The following is a 14,764-nucleotide window of genomic DNA, read 5'->3' on the forward strand; positions in this document are numbered from 1 at the left end:
ATAATCCTCCGCTTATAGTGAGCTGCCCTTGAAGGCAATCCAGCATTAGACTGTCCCTGAGTACATCCCATCCCCAGGTAGAGTAGTGCTAATCCTCCTGACAGCAAAGTGCTCTGTTGCAGCTTACCATTTATTACTATCTAGCGAACTGGGCTGGGTCTAACTCCTGGGTCACAACACAGACATGCCATAGCTGAACCCTCAGAGGCCATTCCTCAATGTAAAGCACTTTGAGGGTTTGGGTTGAAGTAGAGGTTTGGGTTGAAGTAAATGGGGCAGGCTAGAACAGGGGCTGAGTTTGGGATTATATGGTGACGTAAAGCTTGGAGTTAGAAATGTCAAAACTGTTCTTCTGGCTAAAAAAGGCTTTAAATCATGAAGTATTAGCATATTGCTCTAAATATTTTGGGTAAAAACACCTAAATTAACACAAAAATAAATCCCACTTACATGGATTGCATAGCTTCCTGGATAAGCTGCATCCAGGTGTTGCGCTCATCCTTGGAGCTGGCCAGGACCTCCATCATCTCTGGCTTCTCGATGCCTGCCGTGATGAGGAAGAGGCCGCGTTCTTCGTTAGCGACCTCCCTGACAATCAGCTTCTGGAGGGAGATGACCGTGGAGCGCTGGTCCTACAGGGAGAGGAGGACGGGAGGGGGGGGGGGGGGGATTGATGGAAGCAACAAGGGAGGAGAATGAAAAACAAGATGACAGTGGGAGGGTCGAGGGGGACAGGGGAGGAGGGGAGGCACATGTTGAGGATGGGGAAAGGATGGTAAAGGCAGGAGGGAGGGTGGGTCAAAGCGTGGGGGAGTGAATCGGAGTAGAACAGGAAGAGGAGGGGGATAATTATGAAAGGAGGGAAGAAGGGACAAGGAAAGAAGCAAGTGCAGTGAAGACAGAGGGACAGAGAGAAAGAGGGTCAGTTAGCAAAAAGAAGCATTATAGGAGGAGCGAGACGTGGAAAAAAGGAGAAAAATGCCAACAAAATGAGATTGAGATTCTGGTTAATGTCATCCACATAACAGTCAGCTGACTTGTAGAGCCTCAACAGACCTTAAATCTTAAAGGCTGCCAACACTGTAAAGCACAGTTTAGTGCGCTAACACCACAAACCGCTGTTTCATTTCTGCTCTATCCAGTAAAACTCTGAAATTATAACCACATCCCAACGTTTTTCCTGCAATCTCTTGTCTGAGGTTTCAAGGATAGGTTCTAGTCTGTCTTTCGACTGTGACTATGCTGTTTAAAACAAAAAAAAAAAAAAAAAAAAGATCAAGTAAAATCAAGTGGGTACTGTTCAAAGAGTCCTTTTGTAAAATATTCCATCTTTGTCTTAATGACCTTCCACTGCAGCTCAGCAATGGAGACACTGACTTTGGAAACAAAAACACGGAATTCACACTAAAAAGACTAACTCTGCATGATACCCATTGATTTGGCTCTAACTCCTGGAACCTCATACTAGCCACATGTAGCTTCACAGGAATACTTTCTATCTTCCGTCCAGGTGACCTCATTGCTACTGGCTGCCTGTGCTGTTGGTCATCCTCAGAGCTGAAGCTTCTTCTACCCAAAGCTCAAGCTGGTTCACATGGCTGTGATTAATTAGGCACCACATGTTATTCCTCTTTTCAGTGTCAACAGCCTCAACTCAAACATGCCAAGCTTTTTTTTTTTTTTTTTTTTTAATGATGGATGTGATTATTATGCCACAGGTCTGCCTCTGCTTTAACTCCCCCTACTGTGTGTGTGCGTGCAACCATATGTCCTGTAAACATGGAAAAAAAAAAAAAAACAACTCAAACCTATATGATTTATCACAGTTGGGTTAGGTGCCGAGGGCCAGAGCAGCTTTATGAGGTGCAGCTAGCTAGCTAGCTAGAGCCAGGCAATATTACACAATGGGAAAACTAAGCAGGTCAGCTAATGCTAACAACAAAAACAGTGGGATAGGAAAATATGACAACCACATATCTGACTGTGCTCATAGGATCTTTATTACTGGAGGGATGGAGGGAAATAGGAGGAAGGAGGAGAGGGAGGGGAGAGATAAAGAGACAGAAAGAGAGAGTGAGAGAGAGAGACAGAATCCTACCAGCATGGCGAAGACATATTTCTGGTCTTTCTCTTGGAGGAAGACGAAGACATCTGATAGCAGCAGAGCATGGACATCTGGAGAGCAGCCAGAAGAAAAGTAGTTGTGGTTGGATGAGTTAAAAGAAAAAAATATTTCCAAACAATGTTGACATATTTACAGAGGGGAAGAGAGAATTTGTGGCTCCTCACCCTTTAGTCTCCCCTGGCTGTTCTTCAGCTGCAGCACTCCGTCGTGGATCAACCTCCTCCTCAGCAGATCTTCCCTGGCGAAAATCTGACCACTCTTCATCATCATGATGGATTTGCTGTCCATGCGGCAGTGAAAGTCCTTCAGACGCCGTCTTTTCTCGTGTTCGTTCACCTTGCTGTCAACCACTGCGATCACCTCTTTCACGAGCCGAACAGAATCCGTCAGGTCGTCATAGTCTTCCTCGCCCTCTGTGTTCGACATGTGAAGAGAGGTTAGACTGGCAACAGAGAAGCAGCCTGGCATTAAGACAAGTGTCAGGTTGGATTCCAAGCAGACCATAAAACTTCATCCCAGATTACCTGATTACTGATGGGCTAGCAACTAAAAGTCAGTCAATTTGTTTCACTTTATAGAACGAAAAGCAAAGATTTGAAAGGTTTCATTTCTATTCCGGTTTTATTTCCATTTCCAACCAACAGGAGCACAAATGCAGACAAAAGCCATTATCGGTGTTGCAAGTCCATTTGGTAATTTAATGGCTCCAAACTAGCATACTTGACCCAGATGGGTAGAGTGGCGCAGCTGAGGAGGTGTTTATGCACAACAGAAGGTGCAATGAAATGTTGGTGCCCGTTCTGGCCTTTAACTGTGCCTGCATTTCCACCCTCTCTCTCTGAGAAACCTCTTAATGCAAACACCACTGCAGAGAGGAATGAAAAGCCTTTTCATGGTTTTAGTTGGTGGAGCAGGACGCACAAACATCTTGAAAATCACTTAAACTTCTTTCATATGTGTTGAGGACATAATCTTTTCTCCTACCTGTGTGATTTGAAATGCACACTGGCTGAGCAGACTGAGCTGTTCCAAGATTGCACATGTGGTCCACAACATTGCAAATACTTGTTTCGACACTCCTCCTTCTTGAGAGAGGTACAGCAGTTCCTTGTGTACTTTCCTCCAGCGAGATTACTGTATCTCAAACTATATACTGTTCTACCCATTTCACTTATGTTATCTATGGTTACCTAGCATATGGTACTGATTTCAGTTTCTGGCACCTTTAAGTGTGTTATGGTAGTCAGAGAGCAAGATGTCAGAATAGATGAAAAGAAAAAGGAAACTTATTCTAAAAACTCTAAACCTGACCTACAGTACTGTTGCTAATCAGCATATTGGAGCTGTGGCGTTCTTGCTCTGAGTTTCTCACTTACTGAATGTTACATATTGCTCTTCTTTCAAATCTACTTCACCTGGACTGTGGGGGTGTGGTCTGATCAAGTCGTATTGACTTGCAGTGGCAACATAAGCAAACAACCCCACATTCATCAGATTTTGATTCAAATGTTGATGAACTGTGACTGAAATACATCATATCTGTCAAACAGAGGCCCGCCCACTTCAAATTAGCAGGATGAGCACAAAGAAAACAGCAGACTGAATATCTCAAGTGAAATAATTCAACTTTTCAAACTTTGGCACAAACTGTGCGTTTATGCAGGACCCCACTGTTCAGCAGAAGAAGCTGATTGATAATAAGTATTTAGCATCTTTAGAGCATAAATCAACATTTTGAGAAATATGTTTATTCGTTTCTTGTCAAGATTACATTAATAGGTCAATCCACACTCTTGTGTCTGTGTGGTTAAATTAGGCTTTGTGCAGTAGGTGGTTAGTTGAGCAAAGAGGGGGAACCTGCTCGTCAGTCTCCATCCAAAGGTAACAAACACCTCTCATGTTTATTAATTAACACGTTATTTCTTGTTTTATCCATACAAAAAGAGCAAAAATGACAAGTTGTCATTTTCTGGGGGTTTCTGTGTGTTTCCCCTTAACTTCAGTCTGTGTGCTGAGCAATGCTAACTGTAGCTTCATATTTAGCTAACAAATGAGAAGAGTGAGACCACTCTCGTACCCCACTCTCTGCAAAAAAATGAAAGTGTGTTTCACAAAGTGCAGAACTATTCCTTTACATTTGTGTCCATGAAGTTTCAATTTCTGTAGCTGCTCTTTTCTCAGTCTGCTGAGCGCCTGTCACTGCTCATGCTAACTATGTGGCTCATCAGGTTATCCAGAATAAAGTGAATTTAAAGGCTTTTATTAATGGAACAGCAGACTAAAATCACCTGTGGCCTGTAGGTCTGCACACAGAGAAAAGCCCCACAGCCAGCAGGTCCCTGATATCCATCTTGTGTATTTGGCACGTTGGTGTTGGACTGAAAATGTAATATTTTTCCCTTAAGTGGAATGTTTTCCTCCTGTGGCTGTTGTATTTCAGTGTACCTGAGCACCAAAATACTACCTCCAACTTCTAAGTGTTATTTCCACTCAGTATATACTATCAAAGTTGGCAGGAGAGAGTCTTCTTAAAGCACCTTGGGGATTAAGTCAGAGCTCCCCCATCCCACATGGAACTATAAACAGGCTTTGGGGAAGGATTAGAGAGAATGTACACAGTGGGAGGCCAGCTGACGAGAGCTGCTTTAAATCAGATATAAATATGGTGTGAAATATTTCAGCTCCTCAAAGTATGATTGATCTATTATCCTAAAACACCCATTCAACATATGATTCCATTTTATCAAAATATGTGAAACCATGTGTGAGAAAATAAGAGGAACCGATGAGCTGCTATGAGACAAAGCTAGATTTTAGAACATTTGGGTAAATGTGTCGAATCTCGTGATCAAACTGATGTGACAAATATTAACACAGCTCAGGAGTTTTTCTTGTCATAGTAAAACAGAGTTGTTCAAATGTGGACACTATTTGATTTTGTTTTTCGAAAATGTATTTATGGATTTGACAAACACTTCACTGCTGTGCAAAAATATGCATCTCTACAGGTCTTAAAACTTCACTTTCTTAAAAGAGAAGCACCTTGTTGAAGTGTTTTCATGTGGTTTGAACTGCAAGTCAACTTGATTCTCTATTGATCTATAAGCCATCAACATTTTCTTGATACTAATGCAAAGATTGGCCTTATTCTGTCTTGTTTTCTGTCACTTGTTTATGGCAAATCTTTAGAACCAAGAATAATTAACACACCCCACTAGCAGAAAGTTTCAAGCTGAAGAGAAAACTCTAACTTTGGAGTGAAGGTAAGATTTTCCTTCAGTGCTGTCAAACCCATTGCTTTAAAAATCACTCTTTTGCTCTATGTTGAGGGTAAGAAGTACTGTGTTCTGATTACTGCTTTGTTGTGAATATTTTATGCAAGGTGATGACAGTGTGAAAAGCAGATAAACTGAGTGATTTAATAGAGATTCATTAAAGGCTTGAATGCCACCAGAAGAGACTTCAAAGTGCAAAACAAATACAGAATCAAAGAAGCAATTAGAAACTACCAAACCATCTCCCTACATATGCCTTGTATAATGCATCTGAGTATGTTTTAAATCAACATGGTATTACAGTATATTTTACTCTTCTACTTACCTATTGACTGTCTGCTGCTTCGTTAGCCTGGTACAACAGTCTGTTCTTCCACTTTGACCAGATCAATTCATACTATTATACACACACAGTAACAGCATGGGTGACCGTGAGAAGAGGGCGACATGAAGCTAACCTTTAGTGTGCTGCAGCATCCTCTGAATCAGGACCGGGTACTTTGTTATCCTCTGGGTTACCAGTAAGATGCATTCTGGGATACCAAGCCTCCGCACAATACTGCTACTCATCTTTTTCTGGAAGAGAAAACAGCAAGTACTTCAGTAAAATGTGCCCACACAACAGGTGGCTTGAAACGAGACAAGGTTTCAAAGAACCACTGGGAAACCTGAACGTTCATTTGATTTAAACAATATAGTAATAACACTCAAGAAGGTGTTTGCTGTGATTATGGATATGAGAGTTACACAGACACAGAAGACGATACACAGAAGCGCTTCAAAGACCAAACGAGAAAAAAGCAGTCTCTGGTGTAATATGGCTTTTATACAAATGTTTCCAATACATGCGTTCAAAAGACTAAAAAAACATGAAAGGAAGGCAGAACAAGGTGGCTGACACAATAATATACACTGTACAATCATGTGTGGAAAACCAGGCAACCAGACAGATGACAAACATATGAGGGGCTGAAATATGAGTCTTACTTTGATAAAGGCCTTGAAGCGTTTGTCTTTGCTCAGGAGGTCCTTGTAGAAGTTTACGGCTTCATTGTGGCGGCTGCAGAACTTTCCGTAAACCCTCTTCATGCTTTCACCATTCGATCCTGAGAACTAGAGCAGAATTTAACAGACATGAATACTCAAAACAGAAAAGAAAAAACAAAGCTTAGCTAAAAAGCTTACACTGTATGTACTCGGGCTCTAATTCTATTTGTAATTCATACTAAATTGTTATGTTGCATGCAATACAATTTAATTCAAAGAACATGTAACTTTCCATTAGTATGCAGTGTATGTATGCAGTATACTAAACATGAGCTGAGGATCAAACGGCTGACATTATTTTTCCCAGAGCTAAGGACTGCTGTCTTTTCAAGTGGTCCTGAAACTGGGAAACAAGAGTCGACAGTCATGCTTGCAGCTCTGTGAGGCTACAAGACACAGCTGTGCTTAGAGCTAAACGCTTCAACTGATATTGCTGACATGCTGATGTTAAGCAGCTCTGAGCTTTACCATGTTCACCATATCAATTTAGCATGTTAGCATGCAAACTTTCACTAATTAGCATTAAACACAAAGTAAATCTGAGGCTGATGAGAACAATCGCTTTGCAGGTCATGAACCAAAATACTGAACAAACTGAAATGCTGCTGATACTCCCTTCATATAAAATAGTGAATATTTGAAGCCTGCAGTCCTCCTACGCTACCAACACAAGCAAAATGTCCTCCAAAGAGACAAAAATGCAATTCATCTAGTGGTGTCACAGTTTTAGGACCTGCATCCTCATCACACCACCCCCTCCCTCCTCTAACCTGGCTGACCAGGATATCGCCTATCCTGTTGATGATGAAGCCTCCCTCCAAGCTACCACCCTCCAGCTGGCTCTCCCTCTTCCTCTCCAGGAGGCGGAGGAGGTGCTGTGTATGGAGCTCCAAGAGTTCATCTAAAGCTGGGAACAGCTTCTCCACTGTCTGCAGCTCAAGCTGCACCTCCTTCTGCAGGCCTTTGCTGTAGACTTCTGACATGATGCGCAACGTCCGGATGTGATGCATCTCCGTCTGCATCAGCTCTAAAGGTCATACAAGGAAATGAGACTTAGTGTGAGAATGGCATAAGCAGCAGTTTTTAGAAATTTTCCACAAATCTACGACATCCACGCAATTCCACCTCAGAGGTCTCCAAAGAGTTTCACAGAATTCATGACATCACTTTGTATGTCACTGCATACTTTACACATAGTACATGTAGAAATGTACTTTTCAGAATCATTTCAGTCAAATGTACTTAACACAAACAGGTTCTCATCAAAAGCTAGTGTCATCTCAAGGACTTTCAGAGCAAACAGAAAGAACTGCATGCTTCAGTGAGGTAAATCTTTAGCCTCCATAGACCATTGAGACCTGTAGATGTAACTTAGACCTAGATGAGACTGAAATGGAGAATCGTTTTTTTAACTCTCTAAACATTTCCCCTATTTTTCCATGAAATGCAGAAGACCCAATCTAAAAGCGTATTTCAGTGAATCAAAGTACCATAGATGACATCCTGTCTCTTCACCAGCTCTTTGTCCAGCTGCTGCAGGTACTGCTGCTCCACACCTAAACTCCACGAGTCAGCTTCCAGCTCCTTGGCCTCTGCCTCAAACTCCCCCATCAGCTGACCATCCATCATCTCCGTCCCTGCACCAACAACACAGCTTGCATTGACAGTCTGAAGCTCACATTATAGTTTCTGTAATATTTTATGAGTATGACACAGAGTTGAATTACTTTTTAAAAATTTCACTTCTTTGTTTTACTGAGATTTTGTACCTTTCAGTGAAGAGGCCACAATGCAATTTTGTGTTATGATTATTTTATTCATTCACTTTAGAAAGAAGTCAAAGTTTTTGATTAATATTTGTATACAGTTGATGTAATATCATATTTTGTACAGAAATTGTTAGATATTCACTCAGTTTTTCAATCAGAGGCTCCCAGCTGATTGACAGCTGGCTCAGGTGGTGAGATTAGTGGTGTGTATGTGTGTGTGTGTGTGTGTGTACTGACCTTCATCTGTGAGCGATTCCATGGACTCTGTGACCTGGTTGGTTCTATTGAGGGAGTCAGTAGACTGAGAGAGATACCGCAGGCCTTTAATGGGCATCTCATCAAACACCGGACTGATTGGAGAGATAATAAAAATGATATGAATAGATATTTTTACAGCCACTTACAACCAAAAACACCCGTTAAGCTGTTGAATCTCAAATGGTGCACTGACGCTAAAGTGGTCACATAAAAAGCTATCAAAAAAGACAAGACAGTAAAAAAAAGGTCAAACTGCAACAGAAACACATGTGCACGCACACACACACACACACACACACACACACACACACACACACACACACACACACACACACACACCAGCTCACCCAGCGATGTTGCTTATGGACAGACTTTTGGAGAGGTTGTTGCCATGGAAAGGCATGATGCTGGTGTGTCTCCGTGACGATGGGATCATCAGGGAAGAATGGTCCTCAGGGGACAAGATGGCCGACCAGGGGCGCTCCCTCGTGCCACCAGCTGAACCCCAGACATATTACAGCCGAAAAGCATCGTACTTATTACTGTGTGCTACATGGAAATGTAGGCAGGTCCTCACTAACACAAAAGGAGAACTACATTCTGTCATTTTCATTTTCAAAGCTGAGTCCAGGAAGTCACCTTCTGCTATTTCGCACCTTACAAATGGACTGAATTACAGAGGATCTGACAACTTCAATGTCTCATCCCACAGGCTGATTCTAAACTCATAACTTCAAATCTGTTCAGGGACTCTGTGATGTGTGTCTCTGATGCTGTATGGGCTTTTGTTCTGTCTGGCTGTGTTTGTTTTTCTTTCTGTTGAACTCTCTCTTGCAAAAGAGATCTTGATCTCAATGACACTACCTGATTAAATAAAGGTTATGTGTGTATATACAGTTCACTTAATGGGAGCCTGCAAACCTTCCAACAATCGGATCAGGACCATAGGAGCGTCCTTGAGGAACCCTGGGGAGGCTGGGGTTTTGTTTTGTTTTGAATCCCCAAATGTACTGTAGTCTCTTTTGTTTATCTCATATTCCTCTCTTTTTAACAACAAAATTCTTTTTTTATTCATACTGAAGTAAATACAAATTTAACTTCATTCATTTTCATTTAATTAAAAAAACTTGCACATGGCAAAACAGCTTTGGACCTGGGTGGGTTTTCAAAAATTTGACACGTCTAAGAGGCGAGAGAATTCAAGTCTTTAAGTCTAGAGGACATAGTTCTCCTTTAACTAATCTAAAAAGATTAAAAAAAAAAAATACTAAATCTGGAAAAACAAGTTTTCTTACCTAAATGAGGAAATGTTTCACTGTGAATTCTGCTCACAGATATCTTTCCTGCTCACTTTGAATCACTTTGGCACAAGATCTAGTAGCAACATATCCTCCTCTACTGAGGAATCTGAATTTTGATCAGCTGCCCTGATCTTAAAACAGCCCATAAAACCTAGACATAGAATTGAAGTACAGAAATGCAGTTATGCAGGCAGTGCAGACTTATTAGAAATCTGAGTGACTCACATTTGTTCCTCATGGTGACTGTGGGAAAAGAACTTGAATCTGGTACTGCAAACTGCTGTTTGGGCAACTAGCCAGAGAGACAGAGAATAAAAGCATAAATGAGGAGTTCAGAATCAATATTGGCTGCAGGACAGCAGAATACTACAGAATCAGTGGTGGAGTTACGCTGAGGGAACTTTTACCTTCATCTTCACCTTAGCACAAACGGGCAGGCCGTCCCTACAGCCCTTGTGGACGGAAGCATTACAGTCTGGAAAGAAAAAGCAACAGAACGCTCAGTGAATACTACAAGCAAAATGGGGGAGGTGGTGGGGTGTGAGGAAGGTGGGGGCTAGAAATTCTGACTGGTTTTCATAGCCGGCCAGGAAACTCCACCAGCCCACTAATGAAAGCCAGACTGGAGCAGAGCATGTGATGCAACCGAGGGGTAATACTGCTCATGGACGGAGGAGAAAAAAGAGATAGGCTGAGGAATGACACAAACACACACACACACACACACACACACACACACACAGACATAAACACTGGATTGCATGGGAAAATTTCAATTATGTAAACACTCCCAAATCACCATGGAACAAGGGTCATCATCCAAGATTGCTAAAATAAGATCTGTTCTGGGATCTGATCCCACCGAGTCAATCGAAGACATAATTCCTCTGTACCATCCTTTAAATCTCATGCTGTCGGATCATTTCGCAAGAGCTGACTTTGAAAAAGAGACCTGTCATGTTTACTGTACATACGATGCCAAAAAAAAAAAAAACAAGGCAAAACTGAAATGGTTGATCGAGAAGGGCCAGCGAGAGGAACAACCATCTCTGCTCCTGTCAAAAAAAAAAAAAACTGCTTCACACAACAAGGCTCCAACAAGTTTCCACCAGCTTTCATGAAGGCATGTCCCCAACAGAGAGAAGTGCTTTAAACAGACATGTTGCACAAGTGAAACCCGCAAGCCCACTATCAGACCGTGTCCCCATACAACATTTCCGTTCTTAGGATTACATCAACACACTTACACTCTCAGTCAGGGTGAGAAAACAGTCCTGAGGAACTCAACATATATATAAATATAGAAAGGCAGCAACACTTTCAGGATCAGGATCACTTCCACCTATCACCTGAAACATGTATACTTGTGTTAATGTAAAAAAAAAAAAAAGAAAAGAAAAAAGAGGTGTATCAAAGTAGATTATGTGATATCTCTACTCATGACTCGCTCAGTAAAACCAGCTTAAATTCCTGCAGTGTTTTTCTCCTCTTAAATGGTTTTATTGGGTAATTCACTGCTTTTTGTGGACGTCCAACTAATTCCAGCTAATCTCAGACAAAGGATCGCTGTATTCGTCTGCTGAATGGACACCAGCCAGACATCTGCAAGCACAAACCTCCCGAAAACACCGTCAGAACTATCGCTGGCTCCAACAATCCGAACCAGACCAGCTGAACACAACAAGAGCTGTTGTTGCCAGTCTATTTGAGGCAGATTGTGACCATTGAGAGGATCGCTGTGATCCATTGCAGAGCTGGTTTCTCCTTTTTAGGCCTTCTTGGGGTTGCGCCAAAGGCTTGTGCAATAAACTACATCCTCTTTAGGGTTGCTGCTGCTACTTCAGTGGAAAACAGTGCAAAAACCGGTTTGTTGTCTGTACTGACAGTCTGACTTGATCACACTAGAAGTGACCATTCAGACAGTTTCACTACTTCAAACTGATCATGAAGCAGCTTCAGTCAAATGTGAGTGATTCTGCTGGGCTGAACCTCGTTTTTGACACACATACACACACATGCTATGTAGAAATGACACACAAATATACATTATTAATGTTTTCTGATGATCTTAAATCAAACTCTTTAATTACATAGGTGGATATATCTATAAATCACATGGTCCAAAAGTACTGACGGAGGCTTTACGGAAAGCTGATGTGACCTCCCAAATAGCATGATTCATGCCTGATGATGTATGTGCACTGAGGAGCTTTTCTTATGACGCCTTTTTTTTTTCTCCTTACAGAATATTCAGTATAGCTTGCACCCAGCAGCGCAGAGAGCTTAACTTGTTTTCAAAGTAGAAATGAATTAACAAGACGAGAAATTCTTTTAATAATGAATCACAACACTTAATGTGCTTTGATTAGACTGAAAGCAACGGGAGTCCTGATCTGTGACAAGCAAGGAAAGAACAAAAACCAGAGTGAAAAACACTGCAAAAAATAAAAAAGAAGTAAGAAATGAACAGAGAAAGGTACTTACGTGTGCAATGGTAAGCATCCTTGCTGTTGAAAGCCTTATTGCACTGGGAGCACTGGGTTGCCTGGCTCGAGCTGACTGGTGTGAATACGTGACCATTAACTGCCTTCTTGTCCTTCTCTTTGCTGTCCTTCTCTTTCTCCTTTTTCTCTCTGTCCTTTTCCTGCACAGGTGGAATCGTCACAGTCAAGAACACACACCAGCCATACCAGGTCAGGAAGGTCACTTCGAGCTCAATAATCACTTCAACTGTCAGACCAGCCATATCAGATGTTGTCTGGTTACCTGTAGAGTAGAATAACGAACCAGACGCTGGCAAAGCGTCTCGGCATTTGGCCAGTTGTGTATGTTAAATTCCGATGTGAATCCAGCAGAGCGACATTATTACTCTGATGTACAACACAGCAGGGGTCTTTGCATATTAAGTGATGCATTATTTATGCTGACAACAAACTGTCTCGTTAAGAGACTGTTTTAAATGTAGTGGCTGTTTGTTTGAGGCAGTCTTGGCTGTTTTGGTTCATCTAAAGACAGTGGGATTTTGTTATTAAATCTCTGATATTTGGTATATTTTTACAGGAATACAGGCAGAGGTTTGGAGTGCTGGTGGAACATAACCACTGTGGTAAACAGCTTTCCATTACAGTAACCATTTCTACCAAAAGACAATCAATCTTCATATGTTACATATTGTGTTTTCTCAGCTACTATGAGGCTTCAAACTGTCTTATGATGATGAAGTAGGGAGGACTTCGGTGTGCTGAAACACACTTCTGCAGGATGCATGACAACTGACAGAGACACGTTGTCTGGGAATCAAATCCTTGACCTTTCCATAACAGGGCGGTCTTTCTGCTGCCTCTGTATTCATGGACAAGGCCATCCTCAGCTGTTGGTCATCTCTGTACACTGAGCTGAATCACAATCCCATAAAGTGATGCAGAGAAGAACAGAGCTCTTATTCTCCTGGATTTACATCACAGAGCCTCCACCCAAACCCAGAGGAAATGGGAAAATGGAGTTTCCAGCTCGTTTTAATGGCCGGCCCTGGGCCTCTTGGTTTGAGGGGACCACAAAGCTCTGACATACTACAGCTCATTTTGTTCAGTTGCTTCAAGATACCACAAGGTTGATTGGAGCACAGTGAGCCGCATGTTTTATGGCCATTACAACACTGCAACAGCATTCATTCTCACTTCCTGCAACAACAGCTATCTAACCAGAGGTGAAACACACAGACACACTTTTATGAAGCGGAGGCCTAATGAAGTATTCTTCACCACAGCAACCTTCTAAGAAGCATTTGCTGATATGTTTCCTGTTCCAAAAACTGTTCAACTTATTGGAAAAACACAGGAAGCAAAGACGATTCTCAGCACATTTCTTTTGGCTGCAAGCGTTCACAACAGGAGAAGTAATCTCTCCTGACACCTAAACCAGAGATTTAAGCAAAAAGACATTCTAGTGAAAGATATTGCAACAAGGCAATGACTTCACTGGAAAACTACATGGACCCAAAGGGGAACACCGGCCACTTTTAACACGATATTGTGACAGTCTCTTTCACTACAGTTTGACTGGGAAACGAGAGCATTCTGTTAGCCTACCTCCAGCCAGCCTTTCCATCTCAGTGAGAAGCCATGGCTCCCTGTGAATCTCCTGTATAACATCCCTGGCTGTGGCTGAGCGACTGAAGCTACTACTGGCACTGAGGCTCCATCACGAAAGCAGCAATGAGGAAGTGACTGGCTCGCTACAGGAGGTGTTATTACAGCAATGACCCTTCAGTCTGGTACAGACACTATGTAAAAACAGAGTAGATTCACTCCCAGAACATTCAGACTTTGGACACTGCACAGAAACTGTATGTGTACAGAATATCCAAAAGCTGACAATATAATAAATAATAATAAAAATAAATAAATCAGGATTTATTACTGGATAGGAAGAAAAAATGGGAGGACAATCTTTAAAAACCCTCATCCAGTTGAATTCAATGAAGAAATTAGAAGTGTTAACATGGCGTGTGACAGGTCTGTAGTTAATGAGGTTGTCACTGTATATCAAGATATATTATGGATGTAGGGGGACCTGACGTGGCTCTGTGTGAGATGACTTTGACCTCATATTAGACCCCAGACTCACATCTGTGATTAGAAAGTGCTGCAAGCTCAAAGCCAAGCCTACCGGGGAAACCTGACTAGGGGACGTGGTTAGAAGGAACACTGACTTCTGCCATGCAAGACACATATCCCCCTAACACATAAGCGACCGAGCTGCTCAGAGGGCAACAGGAGAAGATGCATGGGGCAGCCCCCAGTGTGACTGTGTGCTAACGTGCGAATGCTGAGTAGAGTGAGGCTGAAAGCCGGACGGGAATAAATGTTTAAGGAGGAGTCCATGAAAGCAGGCTGCATTTTTACCAAACACACAGCTCACATGGAGGCCCTGCTCTGAGAAACAGTAATGCAAGTCATACCTAGTGAAATATAGAAAATACAGCTTCAA

At 42.0% G+C, this 14,764-nt stretch overlaps 1 protein-coding gene across 6 annotated transcripts in view; it reads right to left on the reverse strand.

Moving 5' to 3' along the window:
• Nucleotides 1-14,764, reverse strand: part of LOC143327462 (A-kinase anchor protein 13) — a 105,613-nt gene that overhangs the window by 15,142 nt on the left and 75,707 nt on the right. For all 6 annotated transcript variants that reach the window (XM_076742244.1, XM_076742025.1, XM_076742187.1 and 3 more), the window contains 12 exons: nucleotides 12,260-12,419; nucleotides 10,183-10,250; nucleotides 10,001-10,067; nucleotides 8,822-8,972; nucleotides 8,454-8,566; nucleotides 7,938-8,084; nucleotides 7,218-7,474; nucleotides 6,388-6,513; nucleotides 5,859-5,976; nucleotides 2,290-2,538; nucleotides 2,099-2,175; nucleotides 451-632 (listed from right to left, as the gene is read on the reverse strand). In XM_076742244.1, coding sequence (XP_076598359.1) covers nucleotides 451-632; nucleotides 2,099-2,175; nucleotides 2,290-2,538; nucleotides 5,859-5,976; nucleotides 6,388-6,513; nucleotides 7,218-7,474; nucleotides 7,938-8,084; nucleotides 8,454-8,566; nucleotides 8,822-8,972; nucleotides 10,001-10,067; nucleotides 10,183-10,250; nucleotides 12,260-12,419 — 1,715 coding nt within the window. The remainder of the gene's footprint in view (nucleotides 1-450; nucleotides 633-2,098; nucleotides 2,176-2,289; nucleotides 2,539-5,858; nucleotides 5,977-6,387; nucleotides 6,514-7,217; nucleotides 7,475-7,937; nucleotides 8,085-8,453; nucleotides 8,567-8,821; nucleotides 8,973-10,000; nucleotides 10,068-10,182; nucleotides 10,251-12,259; nucleotides 12,420-14,764) is intronic.

The sequence above is a fragment of the Chaetodon auriga genome, chromosome 1 (genome assembly GCF_051107435.1).
Source record: "Chaetodon auriga isolate fChaAug3 chromosome 1, fChaAug3.hap1, whole genome shotgun sequence".
Taxonomy (NCBI): Eukaryota; Metazoa; Chordata; class Actinopteri; order Chaetodontiformes; family Chaetodontidae; genus Chaetodon; species Chaetodon auriga.